A 22,942-nucleotide genomic window follows, 5' to 3' on the forward strand; every position below is an offset into this window, starting at 1 on the left:
CTGGAGGGGGGAGGGGCAGCAGCAGAGAGAAGGAAAGGACTGGAAAGGAAAACGCAGAACAGTCCAAAGAGGCCAAAGGGGACTCTGAGTTACGAAATACAAGTGGTCCTTCCTCAATTTGTGTCATAAATCTCCAAGTCAGCTGATGAAAATAACAGCCAAAACAGTAAAAGCTTGAGCATTTGTGCATCAGTTAAGGAGAAGTAAGCATAAATAGATTTAAAAATTACAAATTATTGGGGTGCCTGAGTGGCTCAGTCACTTAAGCAATCCGACTTCGACTCAGGTCATGATGTCATGGTTCATGAGTTCAAGCCCTTCGTTGGGCTCTGTGCTGACAGCTCGAAGCCTGGAGCCTGCTTTGGATTCTGTGTCTCCCTCTCTCTCTGCCCCTGCCCTGCTCGTGCTCTCTTTCCCTTCCAAAAATAAACAAACATTAAAAAAAAATTACAAATTATTACAGACATTTAAGTCAGGAAGTACTGTATCATCACTAAATGCAGTTAGTGGTTATGTTAAAAAAAAAAAAAGCAAAACAACCCTTGCTTCTCCATGAAAGAAAAATGACAACAAACTCTAAAACCCAAATTAGGGAATTCTGACTGCAAGAGTATTCCTGTTAACCCCCAACAAGAGGATGAGGTGACAAGTTAAACTCTTTCTCCGATTTTCATCTGCATAAATTTTAATTAGTCAGATAACAGACTCTGAGCTGTAAGAGGAGGAGGATACATCTGCTGAATATGAGAAATTTAACAGAAAAACACACACAGGATTGTGTGATAACATTCCAAAATGTTGAGAAACAAAAATGGCCTCAAATCACCATTATTAAAAGCACATACCTTCCCCTGGTGAAGTGCTTACACTCCTAAGGACATATGACAGCTAAGCCACACAGGCGAACACATCACAACAGCATCATTACACATGCACAAAATCACATCTATTTAGTGTGGATTTCCGTGCATGTGACAGACAAGAAAGGGAAGAAGCTCAGGTAGGAGCCCGGCTGTCTTCCGAAGGGGCGGGCACCGTGCCGGGTCTCCTCGAACGCGTCTCTAGTCCTCATACTAAAATCCTACACCAAGAAAGGTACACTCAGATGAGACTGAAACTGACCCTGGTGCAGAGACGAACAGGATGGGCCCTGGACACTAACCTGATTCTAATCAGCTCATCGGACAAATTACATTCCAGGTGACCATGGGCAAGTCTCTTAGCCTCGTTGTGTCCCACTTTCCTCAGCCTGTTAGGACTAAAGCAAAGGATGGGCACAAGGTAAGGACTCGGCCAGCATGGAATAAACACACCCTCAGTGCTCATTATTTTTATTATTATTGTCCAAGCTCACAAAGCTGACAGGTGGCAGAGTTGCCTCTAGAACCAATGACAGTGGCTACAAAGCCCGGGTTGCTTCGCTCTATACTAAGCAGCTTTCCGGCAATTTTCATAAACATGGAGAAGAGCAAAAGGCCACCTCCCTCAACAGGAAAGGAAGCCTGAGGCATGTGTCCTATGAGGGGACTAGAGAAGGTGAGGGCAATTCAGAGGAAGATTCCAGGGGTGATGGGCCCAGGGACAGCCAGAGGCAAGAGCCAGAGCCAGAGCAACCAGAACTGCCCAGTCTCCAAGGCCATCTCACTGAGGAAGACATACCTGGCCAGGATTGGAAGCAACGGCCACCAGGGCTCAGGGGCAAAACCCACTCATGTGTGACGATGACCATTCGCCATAACTACATGTTGAGTCTATGTTTTGTTTCACATTTACTACTTTGGAGCAAGATGCAGCCTGTGGTTTTGGTGGCTGACAATGAGTAAAACATGAATTATACTGCAACTTTAATTTTTGTACGGGGAAGTTATTCATGAAAACTTTTCTAGATATAAAAATTAAAAAAACTAAAATATGCAAAGTAGGAAATCAGACAGAAACATTTCACTTGAGGTGGAATCCTCCCACGAAAGCAAATACTTTGATATGGACCTATGCATAAAGTTATCTGAAAGGGAAACCACACTTTAAAAAATCATGTAGTATATTCTAAAGGCAAACAAACATTTCTGAAATTACTCACTGCCAATTTACATACATGGGATTCCAGGAGGTAAATCATGAAGGAAAAACCTCTAAGACTTACCCACATTATTTTGCCTTAATGGAACTGGGTTACATTTAATATTGTTTTAAGTAAGTGGACTATTGGTTGGGGTCTAGAAATTGTTTGGTTGTAAGGATATTTTTGTTGTAATGGTATTTGTTATCATCAGATCTGATTAGCACATCTCCCAAAACAAATGTTGTGACAACCACCACCAAAAAAAAAAAAAAAAAAAAAAAAAAAATCAGGATCTCAGGCCAAGAAAACCAGCACTTTAAAAATTTCCTTCCTTGTTGGATGCAAAGACCGTACAATTCTGATATTTATTCTGAATATTTCAGTGATGTATCCTGCACGTATTTGAAAGCCAAAGGCACATAATTTATAGCAGGGTTTCTGAAACCGTGCCCTTTTCACTGGTTGCTGGCATTTAAAGCATGTTTTCACACATCTTGCAATGTTCTAAGACTATCCAAATTGATTGGAATTACATTTTTAAAGCATTTTTAATTGAGTTCCTGGGCTGAGAGTGTTCTACACCCCACCTGCCCTCACTCGCACTTGTTTCTATAACAGAAGTCGAATGTGGCTGTAGAAAGTTTCCACTTAATCGAGTCCTTCTTCGCCGAGTATATTCCATTTTCTTATCTTTTAAGTAAAATAAATCTCTACAGAGAAACACGGTTGCTGTTCAGTTTTGATAACCAGAAAAGTATGAATTCTTCTCAATCAAATTTCAAACCTGAGCTAATAAGCACTCAAAAGTGGCATTTCGGGGAGGAAAAGGTAAAAAGACCCAAGAATTCTGGAGCATAGCTGATTCTTGAGCCTTCGTGGAGACATGACTTTCCTAAAAACAAAGGTTTGGTAATTAGGAAGAATGGACTGCCTCAACTTTGGCTGATGGCTCCCAAATCCTCTGTCTCACAGGCAATAGATTATCCAAGAAAATGGCTCTAAACATCCAGATGGGGTAAATCTCTAGAAAGAGTCATTTGAAAGACACCTTCTAAAGCTTTGTGAGACCAGCCGTGACCCCTGTGGGGAGCTAAAGTCCTTTCTGCTCAGGGGTCCCTCACCTCCATCCCCAGTGGGAGACCTGCCTAGGCCAAAACTCTCCCCACCAGGGCAAGCACCACCCAATGCCCAGTTGTTACCTTGCTTTCCAAAACTCTGGCCCTTTTGTCATTCCTATTAAGAAAATTCAGAATTTGCTTGAATCCTGGTAGGACTCTCTGAGTAATGTGAATTCACAGTCCGGGCGCCCTCTCCCCACAACGGGAGGGGTCCCTCATTTTTGCAGGCTCTGGAGGACACGGGACACGCATGGCATCACGGAAAGGGCACGTACCAGAAAATAAACAGGGAAGGTAAAATACTGTTTCAACTGCCTAAAAAGCACAGGCTATACGAAAGCTTCTAGACTAACGTTCCAGAGAAACTGAGGTGAATCTACTCTCTCTACTGAAGACACGGCAACCAGGTAGCATACTGAGCCTCTCTCTCCTCGACATTTGCCTTTATGAGAGCACTTCTCAGATACGGGTGGTGGCAGTCCTGGACCTCCCTCGCTGGACCCAGGCCCGCCGTCCGTCATCCCCCAGCACTCCGAATGCCGCTAACATCCTTTTTCCCCCTCAGATGCACCCCTGCCAAAGCCCATACCAAGACTGACTCTTGTTGCCTCGTGAGATTTCTCTGTTAACTCAGCCTGCAGACAAGGAGCTGCAAATAAATCAGTATTACAGTGCAGGGATGTGTGTTCCTTCCCCGAACAGTCAACCTTATTGACAGGGATTAGGTGTATGAGTAGTAAAATAATGAAAAGCAGCAAGAGTCTCTCCTGCTCCACAAGCATCCACTGGGTATACTCCCTCTCCCCACACAATTAGAGGAACGCCGGAATTGTTACGGTTTACAACACTGGAGGGAGAGGTCCATTTTACAGATAATCTGACATGAAAGTAAAAAGAGGCTCTCTATAAAACGCAAGGTAAACCTCGGGACCACCGTCCCCAGGCCAGCCCTTCAGTGCTTGGACGGCTGGTCAGGAATACCAGCAGAGTCACGTTGCGCTGGGACAGTAAGGGAATGCCTCTTAAAATGAGGATTCAGGCTGACAGGAACCCACGAGGTTCTCCCCACTTGGTCTCCAATTTCATCTATTATGAGTGGCAAGAGGTTTTTGCTGTGAAATACATAAAAGTCACGCTCTCAGCTGAGGTTGAACTATACCGAAACACGAAATCCCCTTTGGAATTAAATGTGTGCTCAGATCAGCTAAAGTTAATTCTCAACCATCTGCACGTACAAGATCCATTTTGTAGATTTTTTTGCAGCAAAATTTTAATCCCAGAATAATTTCCCCCACAGCCTAACACATTTCTAGTTTGCTGCTTTCTGCTGTCAGTCTAGTGTTTGCTTGCGAAATGCAAGTTGATTTAAATATTAAATCCCAAAAGAATAAATGAAACTGAGTCATTTTCAAATTTTCCGTATTGTGTGCTAAAAAAATACTAACAGTAAGATTCACTGGGTGCCTACCAAGTGTTAAGCACCCATGAACCTTTACCACTACATTCACTTTTGTGTCCCAGGAATTAGAAGACAGAGAAAGAGGTTGTAGAGAGGTCACAAGGTTGGTAAGTGGCAGAGGGCAGTGTTTGAAGCCAGGGTATCTGACCCCAGAACTTAAGTTTCTAACCGGTATCCCTAACACTGCTTTTCACCTGTGGGATGGTTAGAGGTCACAGTGTGTCACACGCACAGATGTGGACAGGTCCCAACATACACCAGCTTCCCAACATGAAGAGATGTGGTTCAAACAGTGTACAAAGAGTCACCCTTTATGAGGATGCTATTTCAGCTTTAAGAGCACAGCAGACATGAACGAGGGGTGGGAAAGGAAGAGGAGGAGGGAAGACTGAGGCAGAGCTGACTGTAAAAAATGTCTCTTCCTAAATACGCTTACCCCTGCGGCCCCTCGGCCACTGCCTGAGGGATGCAGTGTAACAACCTACTTGTTTCAGCCTAAGTCAATTTCTCTTGAACTCCTTTCACTTCACTTGTGAGTCTTTTATGGTGTTTCTGCCCAGGTCTCTTATAATTTTGGAGTCCTGTTGAGTCAAGTCTGTGGAGTCTAGGTCTCTCTCTTTTCTTCTTCCAGCTTGTGAACGATGGCAAACTTCTTGCCTTCTTGTCTTTTCAAGTTTTCTAACCTGCATGAAGTCCCTGCCTCCTCCCTGGAGGACTAACCTCTGTCAGAAACCTCAACTGCTCAGGTTGGAGCATTTCCCCATTTCAGGGGAGGCATTTATCCCCACTCGATACCAATCCTTTCAGGCGTTTCTTCCTTGCGAATTTCACATCTAGGTCCCTACCCTTGATCATCTCTATTGAAATAACCAAATATCCAGGAGGTGAAACCAGGAGAGCATCTTGCAGTTCTTTTTCGTCAGCTGCAGAGCACCATCACGTAATGAACTCCATTTTCCTTTACTCACAAAGTCCCCTCCGCTTCTCAAGTGACCAGACACGCTGCAAAGACAGAAGCAACCTGACATTCTCCCTTTTAACGTAAACTCAGTACTTGCCTAGTCTTTCCCACCAGAATTCCTTATGATTTGATCATGAGGTACTGGAACAATTACACAAAGGTGCAATCCATTCTTTCTGTCACTAGTAGGGGAGGGAAATCAGGAGAACAGAACACAGAAGCGGAAGCACCATTCTCCTTGCCCCAACAGCGGGTGAAGCGGTAACAACAAAAGGAGGTCTTAACTCAAGGTGCCCAGAGCACTTCAGACCAAAATGAAGGACCAGACACACAAAGGCATGGCTTAGTTTTTCTGACCACTCACACACACTTTTAGTGAACTTTTCAATTATCCTACTGCTGAAATGCACTGCCCAGAGGGCATCTGAACTTCCTAAATACAGTTTCTGTCTCTCCCTGCTCAGGTTTTATAGACACTTTTCTGGCCTATGTATTCGAAACCCTCTGCTTGCCAGGGAAGGCAAGTTCGGCAGCGTCATCTGTCAACCATATTGCGGTCAAGTTTGCTGGTTGGTGCTTTTAGACAGCTCCCACGGACCTATTTAGAGAGACCTTTCTCCCAAGCACACCCACCTCGACTGACCATCTGGCCACTGAAAACAGTCCACAGCTTTTGAATCAATACTCAAAGGGAACCTTCCCTTCCAGAAATTTTTAGGGGAGAAAATGCATACAATCCTCAGCCAAGAAGACTTTGTATTTTGGTTTGTGATAGGGAAAATACATGCACAAATAAGCCTGAGGAAGACTAAATGCAAAATGAAATCATCGAGCAGAAGGACAGCGGCTTCTCCAACACTCAATCATTTCCAGTCACACTATGTTGTCCAGTAACCTGCATTGATAATTCCTCATGAATAAAATGCCAACATTATCATCTGCAGCTATGTTGTTGACATGCTTTTGCTATTTCACTAAAAATACCATTAATTTTCTGGCTTCACAACAGCTGAGCTACTCCCCATTTGAATATACAAAAGAGTATTTTGTTTAAACCAAATTAAAAGCGTTCCAGTAAATGACTTCCATTTTGCTGGCTATACTATTTTAGCGTATACTGTTCTTCTTAATCCTCCCCACCTCAACGTCATGTCTGTCATCTCCCCAATCCAATATACTTCCACTATTAAAAGTGTCGTCTTTTTTTTTTCAAGTTGGGAAACGGGGAGTCTAGAAACTATTTGGGTTACGGCATTCCTGATCAGCAAAACGGCAGAAGGGCAGTGGTCTAGTGTGGTTTTTTTTAAGGTTTTCTAAAACATGGGGGCCTCCTTAAATCTCTCACCTCTGTGAGCCAAGGTACATAAACAGCAAACTATTTTCCTGCTTGGGATGTGAAAAGAAAACTACACACACACACACACACACACACACACACACACACACGCGCGCGCGCGCGCGCACACACACACACACCTTCCATTTCGCATCTAGATAAGTTCCGACAGCCCCGACAGCCCCCATTTAAGTCGGAATGAAAACCTCTACTCCTGCCAAGCCCTCCTGGCATCTCACCACTTTATTTGTTCCCATTTGTATCTAATGCTTTTGTCAACAGTTCAACAAAAGTCAAAGCAAACAACCCACTGCAAACACTGGGGGTAACAGCAACAAGCATGAATCCTTCACAATTATCCAGCCCAGCTGCTCCAAAGCTCTTCCGGGCCGCTTTCATTTACAACAATGTCAACAAAAGGCTGAAACCCAATAACCAGATGGGTCAATATGGCCACTGTGTACCCTCTGGAGGAGGAGACTGAGCTCCTCCTTTGCTGCTTCGGCAAACATGTAGAATAATTCAGTTAGATGGACAAGTGCTTGTCTAATCATTTGTTATGTGAATTATTCAATGACTTTCCACGTAAACTACTAAACAGGGCTCTTCAAATATTTCCGCGGCGCCTCCAGCTGTCCGATGCAGAGGCACATAAAGGAACAAAAGCGGATGAAAACAGAAATCATGACCCGAGTGAGTTCCCAGTGATAATCTCTAGTCTAAGAAAGCCAACTCTTTACAACTAATCCTTTTGGGTCTAACCTTGCCTGGCATTGTCACTGGAGGCCTAAGCTTCACTAAGACCCAGCCTGGGGGTAGAGCCGAGCAGAAAGCCACTTAACTCAGCCAGTCAGGGCAACCCACGACCGACCATCTATCTTTGACCTTGTTCAACTTTAGAAGTGTCCCCCTGCCTTTCAGAACCACTGCCGAAAGGTACAACATGCATTTATGGTTTCTAATGGAGTATTTTAAAAGCATAATTAGAAGTGTATTAACAAGCTGCAAAGCATAGTTTAAAAGTACCCGTTCCTAAAGACTGCATTTTAGAACATCAATGCCCTGGACTAATTTTGATAAAAATGTTGACGTTTATTTAACAAAGAATGACTCTGAGATGTAACTGTTCCAAATCCCCACTTTTCCTTTCTTTTGTCTTAAGTGTATGGCTTATAAAATCACACAAAAACCAAACAGCCCGGCAAGAGGGAACCCTGACTTGGGGTCTGGGCCCTAATCCAGCTGAACACCTCCCTCAGGACCAAAGGGACAACCCCCCCCCCCCACTCTCTGACCTCCTCCCCCCTCCCCCGGCATGGGCCCTGAGCTGGGCACTAGGACCCCGAAATTCCTGACCCTCATACAGGGTTTACCAAAGTCTTCTTCTTGGAGCCCCTCAAGGGTAGACGAAATTGTCGGTCTGAGCATACCTGGACCTGAGGGCAGCCACCGAGGTGCAACGTTTTGAAGTGACAGCTGGGGTGTCTACTAGAAAAGCACACGTGAGGGGCCCATGTGGTTCCAGCATTGAACTCCAGGGGACCTGAGAACTTTAAATTCAATGCTGGCCTTTCACATAATCATGAAGGTGTATTTATTAACTGGATTTATAACTGTTAAATATTTAGACACGTATTAGACATTTGCACCCTTTCCCAGGCCCGACAAATGTTCGGGGCAGGCCCAACAGGAAGTTGGCATGTAGTCTGGGGAACCCCATCTTTTGAAGAGATTGCTTCTACCACCAAACACTTCACTGCAATGCACCGAAAAACCATGTGAGAATTTTTTTCCCTTAAAAACCTTTAGATTTTTACAGATCCAGACACAATCCACAAGTGGAAGGAAAGTACTGATATTATTTCTATAAACGCTTTAAAAACACAAAAAGCTGAAGAGTTAAAAATTCAAGGATTATGTTGTTTGCTGAGCTAGTCCATACAGTAAGGAGGCCTTTTCCCTTCTAGATTATTTGTATTTGCTTTCCTTTCCCCCTTCAAATACCCAGGTTATAAAATTACTGCTTTTAACACATTTGGTTAAACACAGGTGAAGGGAACAAGAGATTCAAACTCGTGTCTTCTGCTCCCAACAGCCAGTGGACTCACTGCCATTTATTACTCTACTGTGGGATTCTCACTTCTTACCAGAAGTGTCTAAGAATTTTTAGTTCTCGGCATAAACAATTGTGCTTTCAAAAAATAAATACTAGTCCGGAATATGAAAAACAACTTGAGAATTCTACTTCCTTCTAAAGATCTTTAATAACCCCCATAACTGTTGTATTTCTGAGGCTGGCTTCCACGTATCAACTAGAAAGTTGGTAACTTTAAAAGATTCCTGAAAGAAGACCATTTCACCTGACCTGAAATGGAGCTATTTACTGGGAGCAGCAACAGAAAACTTTTTTTTTTTTTTTTTTTTAATCAGAGAAACCACCTGAAAAGCAAGTTGAGGGGGCTCAAACACCACGAGTCTAACGATATAATGTTTTAGCCCTACAGTCCAATTGCTTTGCTGATTCCTACAAAACTATCGAAATACCAATAAAAAGGCACCATCATCAAGGCTGGGAGTCTACAGAATATTGCCACTGGCAATGCTGTCAGTGTCTGTGGGAAGGTTCCAGGTTTGCATGTGTTTGCACATCAGCCCTGGCAGCTTCCTGGGAAGAATGCCTTCAAAAGCTGTCCTCCAATCATTGTAAACTAGTTTTATATGCACATTTTAAAAGAATTCAGGACCAACCGGAAGCTCAGAGAAACGAAGGGGCACTGTCCAGTAATATATTTTATTCTACTCAGAAGGCAGCATATCTCAGTCCCATACTTCAATAGGAAAACAACTGGAGGGGAAGGGATTGTATCTAATCTCCACCACACACCCCCAAAGGCACAACGCAAGTCTATTTGCCCTCCAGCTGCCAAATCAATACCTACCAACAAACTTTCAATATTTTATTTTGACCGCATTGCTCAATTTTCAAGCTCATCTATCAACACCAACACCAACACAGGTTTCAAAGTCAGGAACCATTAAGATAATAATTTGGGGTAAGCTGTCAAAAGAAAATCAGGAAAACTGTCCAGCTACAGAAGTTCAGCTGTGCGTTTTTAATATCCAAAGGCAAACATACCCAATGACAGTTCTTTCTACTTAGATGACCCTCAATATGAATGACAATCAAGCAAATCATATGGACTAGCAGGTACCGTGGACTTTTATCTTTTTTTTTTTTTTTTTAAGTTTATTTATTTATTTTTGACAGAGACAGTGGGAGCATGAGCTAGGGAGGGGCAGAGAGAGAGAGGGAGACACAGAATCCAAAGCAGGCTCCAGGCTCCGAGCTGTCGGCACAGAGCCCGACACAGGGCTCGAACCCACGAACCGCGAGATCATGACCTGGGCCAAAGTCGGACGCTTAATTGACTGAGCCACCCAGGCGCCCCACCATGGACTTTTATCTTAACACACTTATTAAAGCAATTCCTCACCCTACATACTAAGCACAGACTACATCCAACCTGGGACACCTTTCATATGTAGTATTCTTTCATTCCTCCCCAGGAAGGAAACAGGTGGAGCCACAAAGAAGAATGGAGGGAGACCAAAATGAGGGAGAAGAAGGAAAAAAGGAAGAGAAGAAGGGAATTGAAAACGACAAGGGTGAGCCAAACAGTTCACAAGTGAGCATCTGGCACTGACAGGAGGAACTGAGCACAGAGTCTGCGGAACGTGCTACAATCTGGAAGGAGGGCGCCAGTTTGAAAATGGGAAGAACTGAAGACAATCCTGTTAGGATTGGGGGTGTAACTTATCTAACCAAAGGATTATTGCTGGATGCCCCACTCTCTAATTCTCTATTAGTCACAGCTTGCTCGATTTTCTCAAGGGCAAAAATGTCACCAGCTCAGTTTAAAATTTCCTAAATAGGGGCAGACTAGGTTACTACCAGATTTTATTATGAAAACAGATTCCAGCCTAAGCACCCAATTCGGGAGCCTCCCTCTGACTAGCCCAATATGGTTTGGTTATAATCCCGGGGGAAGAGGCTCGGCCTGAGGCTAGGGCAAGGGTGTGGGGTAACTCAGAGGCCAGTCAAGTCCTGATCACTGTGGTATAAACACAAGCGATTATTTCAATTTTCTCCAAAGATTATTTTTTCAGGGCAGCCCAATAAACCCAATAATGCCCAGATTTACTAGAAAATTTTTTATTCATTTCCCCATGCACCAGAAAGTAAGCTAATAACATCCCACCGAGAGTGCTGTCAGGCCAAATCCCTCTGCTGCTGAATGCACTGGCAGGATCAATCTCCCTTCGCTGGCCATCCCACCATCCACTTTAGGGCAAGACCCTGGGGACCGCTCCAGATTACCCCTCCACACACAGTGTCACAGGCACAAGCCAGAGTGGCCCAATCAGTGCCAAGAAAAGAACAAACTAAAAAAGATTAATTCACAGATGTTCATGCATTTCACATACACTGTGCCCCATGGTCCGTTGCTAGGGCAACGGGAGACCACCAGTGCGAGCTTTATTGGCTTTATGAAGTGCGTCTCGGGGACTATAGTCCGAGAAATGCTGCATAATAATAGTGTGGCTTTTCTGAAGCCTTGTTTTGTGCTTATCCACATTTAACCTTCTGAGCATTATGAAGAGGCATCGTTATGCACGGCCTTCAAACCCTCCCACCACCACCACCAAACTGCCCCAACTTTCTATCTAGAAGCATTAAAATGTATCTCCTGGGGGTCCATTTTGGGAAGATCCACGTTAAACTGCTCAACCAGTTGCACTAGGGAAAAAAAGACCTACAACCATTTAAAAATCCCTCTATTAGTAGCGCCACCGACCACACCAACGATTTCTGAGCAGCACAGAAGCTACTACAAAAAGCAAACCATGCATATGCCCCTGACTTGCTATGCTCCGGAAAGACCCTTGCTGCTAAATATCACAGTTGGTCTTAACCAGCAGGACCAGCAAGTCTTGTCAGGCCAAAGTCTCTTCCCAGGGGAGAGAACTTTCTGCAATGATGGGACCGTTCCACACCTGCACTGGGAAGGCAGTCACGGCAGCCACATCTGCTACTGAGCACATGACAGTGTGGCTAGCTGCTGCCACGAAGCTAGTTTTTAAAATTTTATTGCATTTCAACAAATGTAAATTTGTAACGCTTCACGTGGCCAGTGGCTACCGTTTTCAGGCAGTTTTGGAGGCTTACCGAAACAACTAGGTAGGTTTTAAAAAGTTCACGAAGTGCTGTCTCTTCACGCTTTTAGTTTCTGCTTAATTAACACAAATATGACTCCAAGTAAACGTACACAGCACAGCATTCAGGGCTGGCCATGGCTCACTGTGCTGGCTCCAAACAGCCGCTGGCGGCGGCCTAATCAGCCCGGTTCTTTGTCCAACGGGCCCGGGATGGAGACTGACATCCCCTCCCCCCACACCCCACCCCAGGGCGGGAGGTTAAAATCACAAATGTCACAACTCTCAGAGCAGTAGCACAGATCAAGTGTTAATCTAAAGGGAAGGGGTGGGTGAGAGGGAGAATACAGGCTGGCTGGGCGAGGGAGGATCTGGAATGAAGAGGAGAAAAATAAAGCCAGTGAATAGATCAATAGAAGCAACAGCTTACATTCAGATTCACAGCAGAAAGAACACACCGAGACAATCATTTCCTGGGAAAAGCTCAAGCCTAATGAGAATTTACTCTGCTCCTTTATGTGACAACCAGCCCTTTTGTGGCACGGGCTTCCTGACTGACAGGAACCCAGGGCCCCTTAATAGGATTTCCATATTATTTCCAACACCTGCCCAGAAGTTATTTGTTTACATTGAAGGAGGCAAGATTCTCAAATCAGACATCTGCTTCTAGTTCAGGCATATCTTAGGAAACCATCTAGAAAGCAGCTTTGTTACCATGGTGACATTTTTATTTTTCCGCCTTTAGTTGGCTCAAAACATTAGCATTTCCAATTTTATTTTGTTGTTCAAAAGGCCAAATGTCGCTCAAGAAAACAGAAGTTTAAAGAAAGATAAATGAAGAGACTACTCAAAAATTTCTAGAATTAAAATGACCATAGGAAAGAGTAAATCAAAACGAGGCGTCATTACATTGCCTACTAGCTTCTCTCATTGGGTGGCATCGCTAAACCTGTTTACCTTCCCCCTCCCCTCTCCTCTTCCCCTTAAAAATCTGAATACTCAGCAACTTGGAAAGCACCAATTTTGAAAGACAAATTCAAGAATCCTTAGGGTGTGATACAATTAAATAATGAGTCCATTTCCATGAAAAAGAATTCCCCTCGCTCGACCCTATTACCGTCTTAAGAAAGCTCACTTACAACAATAATGCTTAAGACATTTTAACTTCCACCTCACTGCAATTCAGTACGGGGGCGAGGGGTGTGAAGGAAAGGAAAGTGTAAGCTTTTCTTGAACATTCAGAGGTTGAGGAGGGGATGGAATATTAAACAGTGAGGGAAGAAAGGTAGATGACGCAGGGGTGGGTTTCGTGCAAGGGCATGCTGTTGTTTGCAGCCTGCTGCTGAAGCTGCACGCCTACGGGAGGCACTGGACCCGGGGGTGGGGGGGACCGTGTTTATCCACCACCTTCAGCCATCGCAAAGAAACAGGAATCTAACTAACTTACGGGACTAGTGCTGGAAGCCGGACATGCTTTCTAAAGCATACAGAAACAAGTGGATTGGTTCCGAGTAATGCATCTGATAAAGCTAAAGCAACGGTACTTTTGTTCACTTTTTAGATTCAAAGGAAAACAACGAAGCAGTTCAACGCTAACATTTAAACTTCCGATCTGGCAGATCTAAGCAGCATTTATTGAGTCTCAAAATATGATTTTATTACTGTCATTTAATGACAAGCTTATTTAAAGGAATCTAAAATTCTTGCAGAAAGCGCTTCTCAGCCCTCAGCACCCTTCCTTTCTACTCTGTCACGACACCAGAATGGTGTTCAATCCTGCCCCAACGTGGCTGGCATGGCCATAATTAGGTAAGACTCCACTCTACACCTGACATTACAACCCTTAGTAGTGATGGCCCTCAGGCGTAGGGAGTCTTGAACTCCAGACACACATGAATTACTTTAAACCACCACAGAGTAAAATACGGGAGTTGGATACAAGTAAATACAATGATTTCCAGTAAAAATGATTCAATAAAGCCTGAGAGGCAAGAATGCACAGCCACCCTGAGTGGTTTTGTAATTTTGCCAGAGTAGGTTATGGGTGTTACTGTAAAACACAAAAAAGATGGTGAACAATTCTTTGGAATACTTTTTTTGCAAGAACTATCTACATTTGAAGAAACAAACACTTCTGAAATTCAAGGGCCAGTAAAATAATCTCAGGCCCTTCCACAAAACTGAAATGTTAGATATTAACTTTTCAAGAGATGAAATGCATTCTAAGTAAGCAAATTAGACACGTTAAACATCAGGATGAAAATGTCTAATAACGAAGAGGGATGGTTCACGGAGATAAAGAAACCACCCTTGCCAAAAATCAGCTGGGGAAGACCCCCCCCCCCCCCCGGTAATTATTCCTTCTGCCTGGGTGATCCGGGGAGGAGGGCACAGCAAAGGAGCGGCACCTCTCCCCCAGTCACATCATTAATCCATTTGTGCCTGCCACCTGAGGACCAGCTATGCCCTAAAGATATTTATTCATCCGTTCGACAAACAAACAATTACAACATATTTTCTGGAATTAGGGCACCTGTTACATTTCACACAGCTTACACGCCTGGAGGCAGGTATCAATTAATACTGAACAAATTACTGCATCATAAACCCACAGAACAAAAGTTCCCAGTTGTCCCTCGATAAGGTAACTACATAGTAAAATGCACATTAGAAACAAATACTTCTACAAAGAACAGAAAAGCAACAATGATACTCAAACATTTCATTACAAATTACCATCTTATTTTGGAAAACTGAAGAGTTAAACATTAAATGCTTGAGAAGCCTACTTTAAAACACTAAACTATCCCCTAGGCACCCCACTCCCAAAATGAAGTAAAACTGCCACTTGTATTTATTTGGCTAATGGTGTGGCCAACTTTATTAATGAAACATACCCTATGGTATGAGATTTTTATTGTAAAGTTCACTTGTAGGGCAGAATTAAATGACCTAAGAAAACATCTACATTCCAAATGCTTGAAAAAAATACCTAGCAGAATAGCTTTGCGATCCAGGGACCTGCCACTGTGACACAGCTTAACCTAGAGGGAGAGAGGATTCCTAGCAGGGTCAGGATTTTCCTAACTCTATTACAATTCCCTTCTTAACTAATCCTTGATGTGTCATCCTATACAGTTCCACAAAGAAGATTAAGATTTTTGCCCTCAAGGAGCTAAAAATTTAGTGGGAGAGAACTTTATTCTGTTGGAGCACAGGGCATCTAGGACACCATGCACAAGGAAACAGATGTACTTAACATATTTTAAAAATCCTACTTAAAAACCTATTTTTGAAAGCCCATCTTGAGTCATATTTACGTTGGGAAAGTGGAGTTGGATTTCAAATACATCACAGTGTGTGTGTGAAGGTTAAAGGACACAAAGAGAATTCCATTTATCAACGATCAGCATCATTTGTAATACACCTTTGTGTATTAATAAACCTCATTAGATTGCTCATCGCCAACACGTACACGCAAACCAAGGGGTCATTCTTCTACCCATTCTCCCATCGTAAGAAAAAGACATTTCCCGGTACGATTCAGCAGAAAGTATTCTTGCCACCACCAGGAAGCACAAAGAGACATTTAGAATATGGACCATTCTACAGGAAGCCCAGGCCAGGTTCGTCAACCAGTCAGTGGCAGAGGGAAAGTTTTAAAAGTGAAGGAAACACCTAGATTAAAAGAAACCTGAGGGTATTACAACAAAATGAAATTGATCCTATTTGGACCCCATTTCAAGCAAATAAATTATTGGAAATCATCAAAGAAGTTTGCTTGTAGGCTGGATATTAGAAGCTATCAAATAATTATTTTTACCGAGTGATTAAAGGCATTATGGTTACCAAAAACATGTCCATTATTTAAAGACATGTGTTCACTTTACACACTGAAGTACATAAAGGCGAAGGCATGCTATCTGGGATTTGCTTTAACATACTTCAGCAAAGGAGGAATAGATTAAAATGTGGCTGTAAATTGACAGCTCTTATACCTCCATGTTAAGTATATGGAGGATCTTTGCACTATTATCTCTATTTCTAAGTTTTTCAAATTTTTACTAGCAAAAAAGAAGGCAGAGTCACCCCAAAAGCTTCTTTTTTGAGGATGGCACTGCCTATGTGACCTTGGACAAGGCCTTAGCACCTCCTCACGTCTGAAAGATGAGCATATGCCAGCCTCCCACCTTCGCCGCTGAAATCTAAACTGAGCTGCACGTGCAGCAGTGGGACTGAGTAAGAATCCACCGTATTTTTCCCTAGGTTAGAGCGGATAAGCTGCAGTGTCCGAGTTACAGCCCTTATTTAGATACATCCTTTTCTCAGAGTACTGATGCCTGAGGGGAAAAGAGGAGACAATGCAAGCTCCAGTAGAGTTTGGTTTAGGGCTGGTGTTTTGTTTATACCATCTCGCTAGTGTTTTATAGATTTCATCTACTCCTCTTTTTAATCTAGTCTCCTATCACTTTATGCCTTTGTCTTTCTATAACATGTCCTTCTAAAGTCTACAGTAATGAAAGATGGGAATCAATCCCATCAAGCTTTCTCCCACATGGTAAAATGCCAAACATTCCCATCTTAAACAGGTGCATAGGGGCGGGGGGGGGGGGGTGCAGCGTTAAAAACAACACTGACTGGGCCACTGGGTTATCCCCTCTCGCACTGGTCCCCCTTTCTTCTTTCTCAAGTGGCTTCTTCTCCACTTTCCCCCACACGAGACATGCCAAAGGGTTAAACGTATAAAAGGCACACTTTTTTCAGACTGATACTCTTTTGAGACAGGAAAAAAACCCATCATCAAATCATACAGGTCACACAAGATCCTGGAACAGAACCTTAACCATTAAGTCTTGGTGTACCAACAGAAGTAATCATTCTGTTAATTCAAGCTAAAAGCCCACTTTCACCTGTAACACCCAACTAATGAGGTAAAAGTGCTTTCTTGGCCTGAATCATACACTTCAATTTTTATATAAAAACAGTCTTAGTCTAATTCTCCACTGACAAACCTTTACTGCCAACAGGAAAGAATTGGAAGCAAGAAGAAAAGCAACGTATGATGTTTTAATCATCTACATAGAATAAACACCAAAATATAGCAGAGGCAGAATACACAAGCATTGCCTTAGATATGACTAATGAGCAGATCATTCTGAAAACCGTGAAACAAACAAACAAAAAGAATTTACGTAGGAAATGGAGGGAAAACACAGTATATGCACTCACAGAAAAGCCTTTTGGTTGAAAAATAACTACATGTAAGTTTAGAAAAATAAAGTGCACCACCCATACTTATGCTAGCAAGACTTACAAAAATTGTAAGTGCCATATTGTCGGACTGTGTGGAAACATAAACACGGCATTTTAAGATGGTATGCTGTTTCTGGAGATTAATCTGGCAGTGTACAAGTCACTAAAGATGATCATACTCTCAAGATGAGCATGGCATTTTGGGGAAAACAATCCAATGAAAATAGTAAAATAAAACCACCACCACTTTGGAGGAAACAAATATACTTGTGCTATATTTTACCAAAAAACATGGCAAATCCTTCACAGGTCTGACTCGAGGAGGTTACTGCATTTGGGATACATAATATATATTAAAAGGACTAATGAAATCACAAAGTTTGCACAATACCAATTTGAGAGGGGCCATGGAGTTTACCAATAGTTGGTGAGAGTGAATTTCGCTATTTTTCTACTTCTATTTAAACTGGTCTTGATTTGGGTATCTGTCATTTGCGAGACGGCAGCAGAGTTGTATAGACATTTGGGGGTAATAAGACTAATTGCTCAACCTCAAATTCCTACCAAGTTTTGGGTAACTTGGCCTTCATACCTCTGATTCATCATCCTCACCATCAGCCGCTCAGATAAAAATGGGAGAGTGATGTGAGGAGCCTAATGATTTCTCTTCATGAACTGGTGCCACCAGCAACTGGGCAGCTCCTGGCAGGATACGGGAATGCCACTTTGGAGCCAACCAACTTTTACCCCTTTACCCTCAGGAGGCACAGGCAGTGCGAGGTTCCACCACACTAGAGAATGTTCCCTTGGTTTCGCTTATGACGCTTCAAGGCATGAGAGAAATGGTACCGTATGTGCCAGAAGATGGCGAGAAAGCCCCCAGTCAGGAGAGAGAAGTGGGAGCCCCACTGTGGGAGCTTCTTGGAGAACTAAATTTGGGCCTTCCAACCTACCCCTAAGGATAAGAGTGGATCACGGTCTGTGTTTCTGGGACCCAGGCTTGGGCATATGGAGTTACAGAGAGCCAAATGAAAAGCAGGTGCCCTGGACCCTCGCGTCAACAGCCCTATAATACACCCCATTCTGGTTTCTTGTCACCAAATAAACCGATTCTTGGGCTTCTACAGTGCTTTCTCATTTACGTCCATATTTACCTTCTTCACCCTTGTTGAAAAACTTCAGATACAGATCTGTAAATAAAAGGCTTAGGAATGAACTTGGCTACTGGAGCTATAGAAAACAAGATCAATAAAGCCAATAGCATAGGTTTAGTGGCCACAGAACCTCCAAGAAGAGAAAGGAAAAGGAAGAAAAAGGCCCAACACTTTCACAAGTGAATTTTTCTCATTTTACTCGACATCTAAAAAGGTAAGGCACCTTAATTATCTGAATCTTTACAGTAAGTTTAAATTACATTTTATGAGCTATTCTGAAATCTGCCCTGTTTAATAATCTGTAACGTCAAGAAAACATTTTAAAGTGTCTCTCACAATTAAACCCATCCACAACCTTGTATAAATCAAAATTTTGCTACCATATCAAAATGTTACACTGGGGCTGTATAACATTGCCCACATCCTCATTACATGCAACACTAATTACTACCAGCAGATTCAGAATTTTCTGCACATTAGAGGCTTTTAGAGGAGCTATAAAAAATTTCAGGCACCATTAATTTAAATTTGTATTGAAATTTCCTTTTGACAGATGGCCAAAAATTACTTATTATTTAGAGCACCAGAGCTGCCTGTTTGCACATTAGAAGAGGAAAGGGAAAAATTAAAAGCAAGAAGGAAATTTATGTCACGTTCATTACCTGTTAAATGTTAAGGAGCATTATCCTGCATGAATAAATTATTTCATACAAGCCTGACTCCAGCTGCAGGCAACTGGCACGCTCCGGCTGATAAAAAACCATCTCGAGTCACACAGCAGACAATCATAAAAAGCCCCTCTTAACCAGGAGCCACTTAAGGGAGGATGAGGACGATCAATGGAACAAGCAACTAACTTTCCCTGAGCATCACAGAACACATTGCCGAAAAACAGCAAACTTGTTTCACCTTGCAAAGCCACAGCACAACCCCAAAGCTGACACAACTTCCAATTTGAGAACGCTAACCGACAAGAAACATCTATTTATAGCTACCATTCCATAATAAATCAAGGAAAATCATCCACTTCTATTTGCTTTTTGTTTTCCCCCTGGCTGCTGGCTATATAGACACTCACTCCCAGACTCATCCTGAATGATTATAGATGATTTCAAAATACACCCTACTCTGGCACAAGGGAATATAAAATGTAATTGACGCAAAAGTGTGCACTGGAGTATAAATATTTTCATAGTCTTCTGAGAGTGGGGCAGGACAGGAGCTTTTGTTTAGTTCACTGGCCTGCCTGAAGGTATGTATTTATCATAAGAAGGCAGGGAGTGTTTATATGCCTGGCCTCAGAATAACTAGACAGGCTTTCCAAGGGCTGCTATCAGCTAATGCTGGTGGATGCATTTACTCACTACTTCTAAGTACACGTGTGTGGAACACTTACCAAACTCAGATTAAAACTGCTCTTTTAAAAAATCTACATATTGATATGCATATTCTACAACAAAATATACAACTGTAAAAGCGTAAGTAAATAATTCAGTGTGTGCAGTTTCAATTGTAAATGTTGACATTTCTATGGGTGTACATATGCCCTTTCAAATTACAAAGACTCTTGAAGGGTAAAATAGATACACTTAATTTTTATTTTCCATTATGTAAGGGTTTTGGAAAAAAGGACAAGGAGTCAAGAGGCGTTCAAAGGGAGAGCACATGTGGTTTCAGGGGAAGATTTTAGTCTTCATAAACATAACTTCATTAAAAACTACAAGAGACAGAACTGCTTATAATTCACAACAATCAACTGTTGCAAAATGTAAGGAAAAGAACTGACAGCATCTGTGCATTGGCCGATGCTTGAGAACTATGCTTTCCTTCTAATCTGTACAAAATACAATACATATTACATATATAATTATGCGTAACACACGGGCATATTTACACCGTGCCTGGCTCAAAAGTGATCGAACGATTTTCATATTTTCCTCATGTCCTGCCGTGGCGGCCTGTTTTTCTTGTTTGCTTACTATATAAATTCAGGCATCCTGAGTACATCCCATTCTGGGGTTACACAACCACATCCAAATTATTAGGCCCCCAATACTTTTCCTCTTTCCCTACAACTTGTCTATAAAGAGATATAGAGGCAGATAAGAGAGATGCAAAACTTAAGGAGAATACCTTATTATACCAGGAAACAAGATGTTATTCCATGGGGTCATACCTTTTAGATCTAAACAAAATTTTTTAAGTTTATTTATTTATTTTGAGAGAGAAAGAGAAAGAGGGAGAGAGAGAGAGAATCCCAAGCAGGCTCCACGCTCAGAGCAGAGTCCAAACGGGGCTCGATCCCACAACACTGGGATCGTGACAGGAGCCAAAATTAAGAATTGGACGCTTAACCGACCGAGCTACTTCAGGTGCCCCGAAGAAAAACGCTTTAAAACAAATGTTTTGTTAAGGAGTTTTGTAGGATGGAATTCTTTTCTAAAATGAGACTAAGGTACATTTCTTATCAATCAATTTATTTACTCTTCATTATTATTTATCTTACAGCCAAAGCCTAAGTGAAAAGAAGTAGTTATTCTTTGTCACACAGCAAGACATAATAAAATGAGCACTGCAAGCCAGATCTTCTGTAGGACAATCTTGGTCTATAAATCAGATTGTGACAGAAAAGTAAGACTGAGATTTTCAAAAACCTCCCACACACAACTGAAAACAGTCAAAAAATGCAGCTGACCACTATTTGGTAAAGCCCACCACATCATTCTGTACATTTCGAAGACTCCGTTTCTAGATTTATTCAAATCATTTAGAGACCTAGTAAGCCATTCCTTAATCTGTGGGTTTGAGTCCTACCTTGATGGAGTCTCTGTCTACAGGCAAAACGGCAGCAACACAGGTGGTGGGAAGAAGGGAAAAGAAAAGTACCAGTTAGTTTACAAAAGATCATCCATTTATCAAACTTGATCTCTGCTACATAATAAATGGCACAGATGGCAACTTTGCATTCAAGTTCATTATTAATGCCATTCGACCAGATCCACACGCAAAGTGCCAATCTACCTTTGACACAATTTCAGAGGCCAAAGCTGGATACTCAGATTATTTATACTCCTTATTGACTTGTCCACTTACAAAGATGTTTATAGTCACGCTTCAGCTCTGCATCACAGCATTTAGGTAACTGGATGACAACATTACAGTGTTTCCAACATCAGAGATGGGAAATTTATGTTTAGGTGATAAAAATCATTTACCCAAGATTGTAATTCATGGTAATGACACTGAAAGAGGAGTAGATATGAAGTTTTAATTACAACCACACCTTTCTAACGAAAGAACCACCCCTGTGCTAACTAAATTCCCACAAAGGAATGCTGGGAGAAATCTCGTTTGCTTTTCTGCCATTGACTAATAAAAATTATCGGTAAGCACCATACAAACAGACGGTCACATCAAAATATCTCATATACTTTAACGGAGGGAAGAAACCAATCTAGAAGGAGCACAACTGTCCTTTAAATCAATTATTTGCATAAACAATTGTGCTGTTCTTCTAGGAAGAGATGAGTTCATTTCATGCTTCCAGACAGCCTGTGTGAGAGAGGTAGTTAAATCAACAGATTTAATTTGGGCTGCACTTTCTCAAGTACTAAGACTACTAAAATTGTTTTCTCACCTGCAAGATTTTTATCGCACCAGATAGGCTGATCTGATTTATAAATAATAATTGGCTCTGTTAAATTATCAAGTAGTTTCTATCAGTAAGTCTTTTCCCAAAACGGAGGAGGTCAAAATGAGCTGTTAATGCCACTCACTATTTCAAACATGGAGCACTGTGGGACTTCATTACTGATCTAGACTTGGGGAACACAGGAGGTAGCACGGGGTCAAAGGCAGTAACCAGGAAACAGGAGCCCTTGCCTTTGGGGACTGCACTAACTCTTGCTAACCGCTAGGGTATCATTTGGAAAAAGACTGCTTCCAATCACTAATTTCCCTTCTAGCAGAAATCCTTTGTCGAGTCAGTCACTGGTAAAGTTAAATCCAGAGCCAGAATGCACAACGGTATCCAGAACCCACCCTCAGTGGCAGGCAGGTGACAGCAGACTGACATCTTGAGGTAATCACTCACCTCTTTGGTGATCATTGTCATGGTGCTTCTTCTCATCTTTAATTGGAAGGTGGGACTGGCCTCCCAGGGCACTGGAGAGGGCCAGGAGGCCAGCACTGCTCCCAATGGGAGGAATGGCAGGGGGCTGAAGGCCGGAAGGGTGTGGGGTCAGAGGCACCGGCAGACCATGTCCATGTGACAAATGCTGGGCCTGGAGTTGTTGCTGCTGTGAGAAATGAGACACAGATATTGAACTTGTTCCCCACCTCCACGTCCCCCCACCCCCCGCCAAAAGAAAAGAGGTGCAAACAGA

General features: G+C 42.5%; 1 protein-coding gene across 15 annotated transcripts in view; it reads right to left on the bottom strand.

Moving 5' to 3' along the window:
- Positions 1-22,942, bottom strand: part of TLE4 (TLE family member 4, transcriptional corepressor) — a 141,106-nt gene that overhangs the window by 48,491 nt on the left and 69,673 nt on the right. For 8 of the 15 annotated variants that reach the window (XM_027040982.2, XM_027040985.2, XM_027040978.2 and 5 more), the window contains 2 exons: positions 22,651-22,855; positions 21,372-21,388 (listed from right to left, as the gene is read on the bottom strand). In XM_027040982.2, the coding sequence (XP_026896783.1) occupies positions 21,372-21,388; positions 22,651-22,855 (222 nt within the window). The remainder of the gene's footprint in view (positions 1-21,371; positions 21,389-22,650; positions 22,856-22,942) is intronic. The other 7 variants (XM_027040983.2, XM_027040986.2, XM_027040979.2 and 4 more) reach the window with 1 other exon arrangement.

The sequence above is a fragment of the Acinonyx jubatus genome, chromosome D4, assembly GCF_027475565.1.
Source record: "Acinonyx jubatus isolate Ajub_Pintada_27869175 chromosome D4, VMU_Ajub_asm_v1.0, whole genome shotgun sequence".
NCBI lineage: Eukaryota > Metazoa > Chordata > Mammalia > Carnivora > Felidae > Acinonyx > Acinonyx jubatus.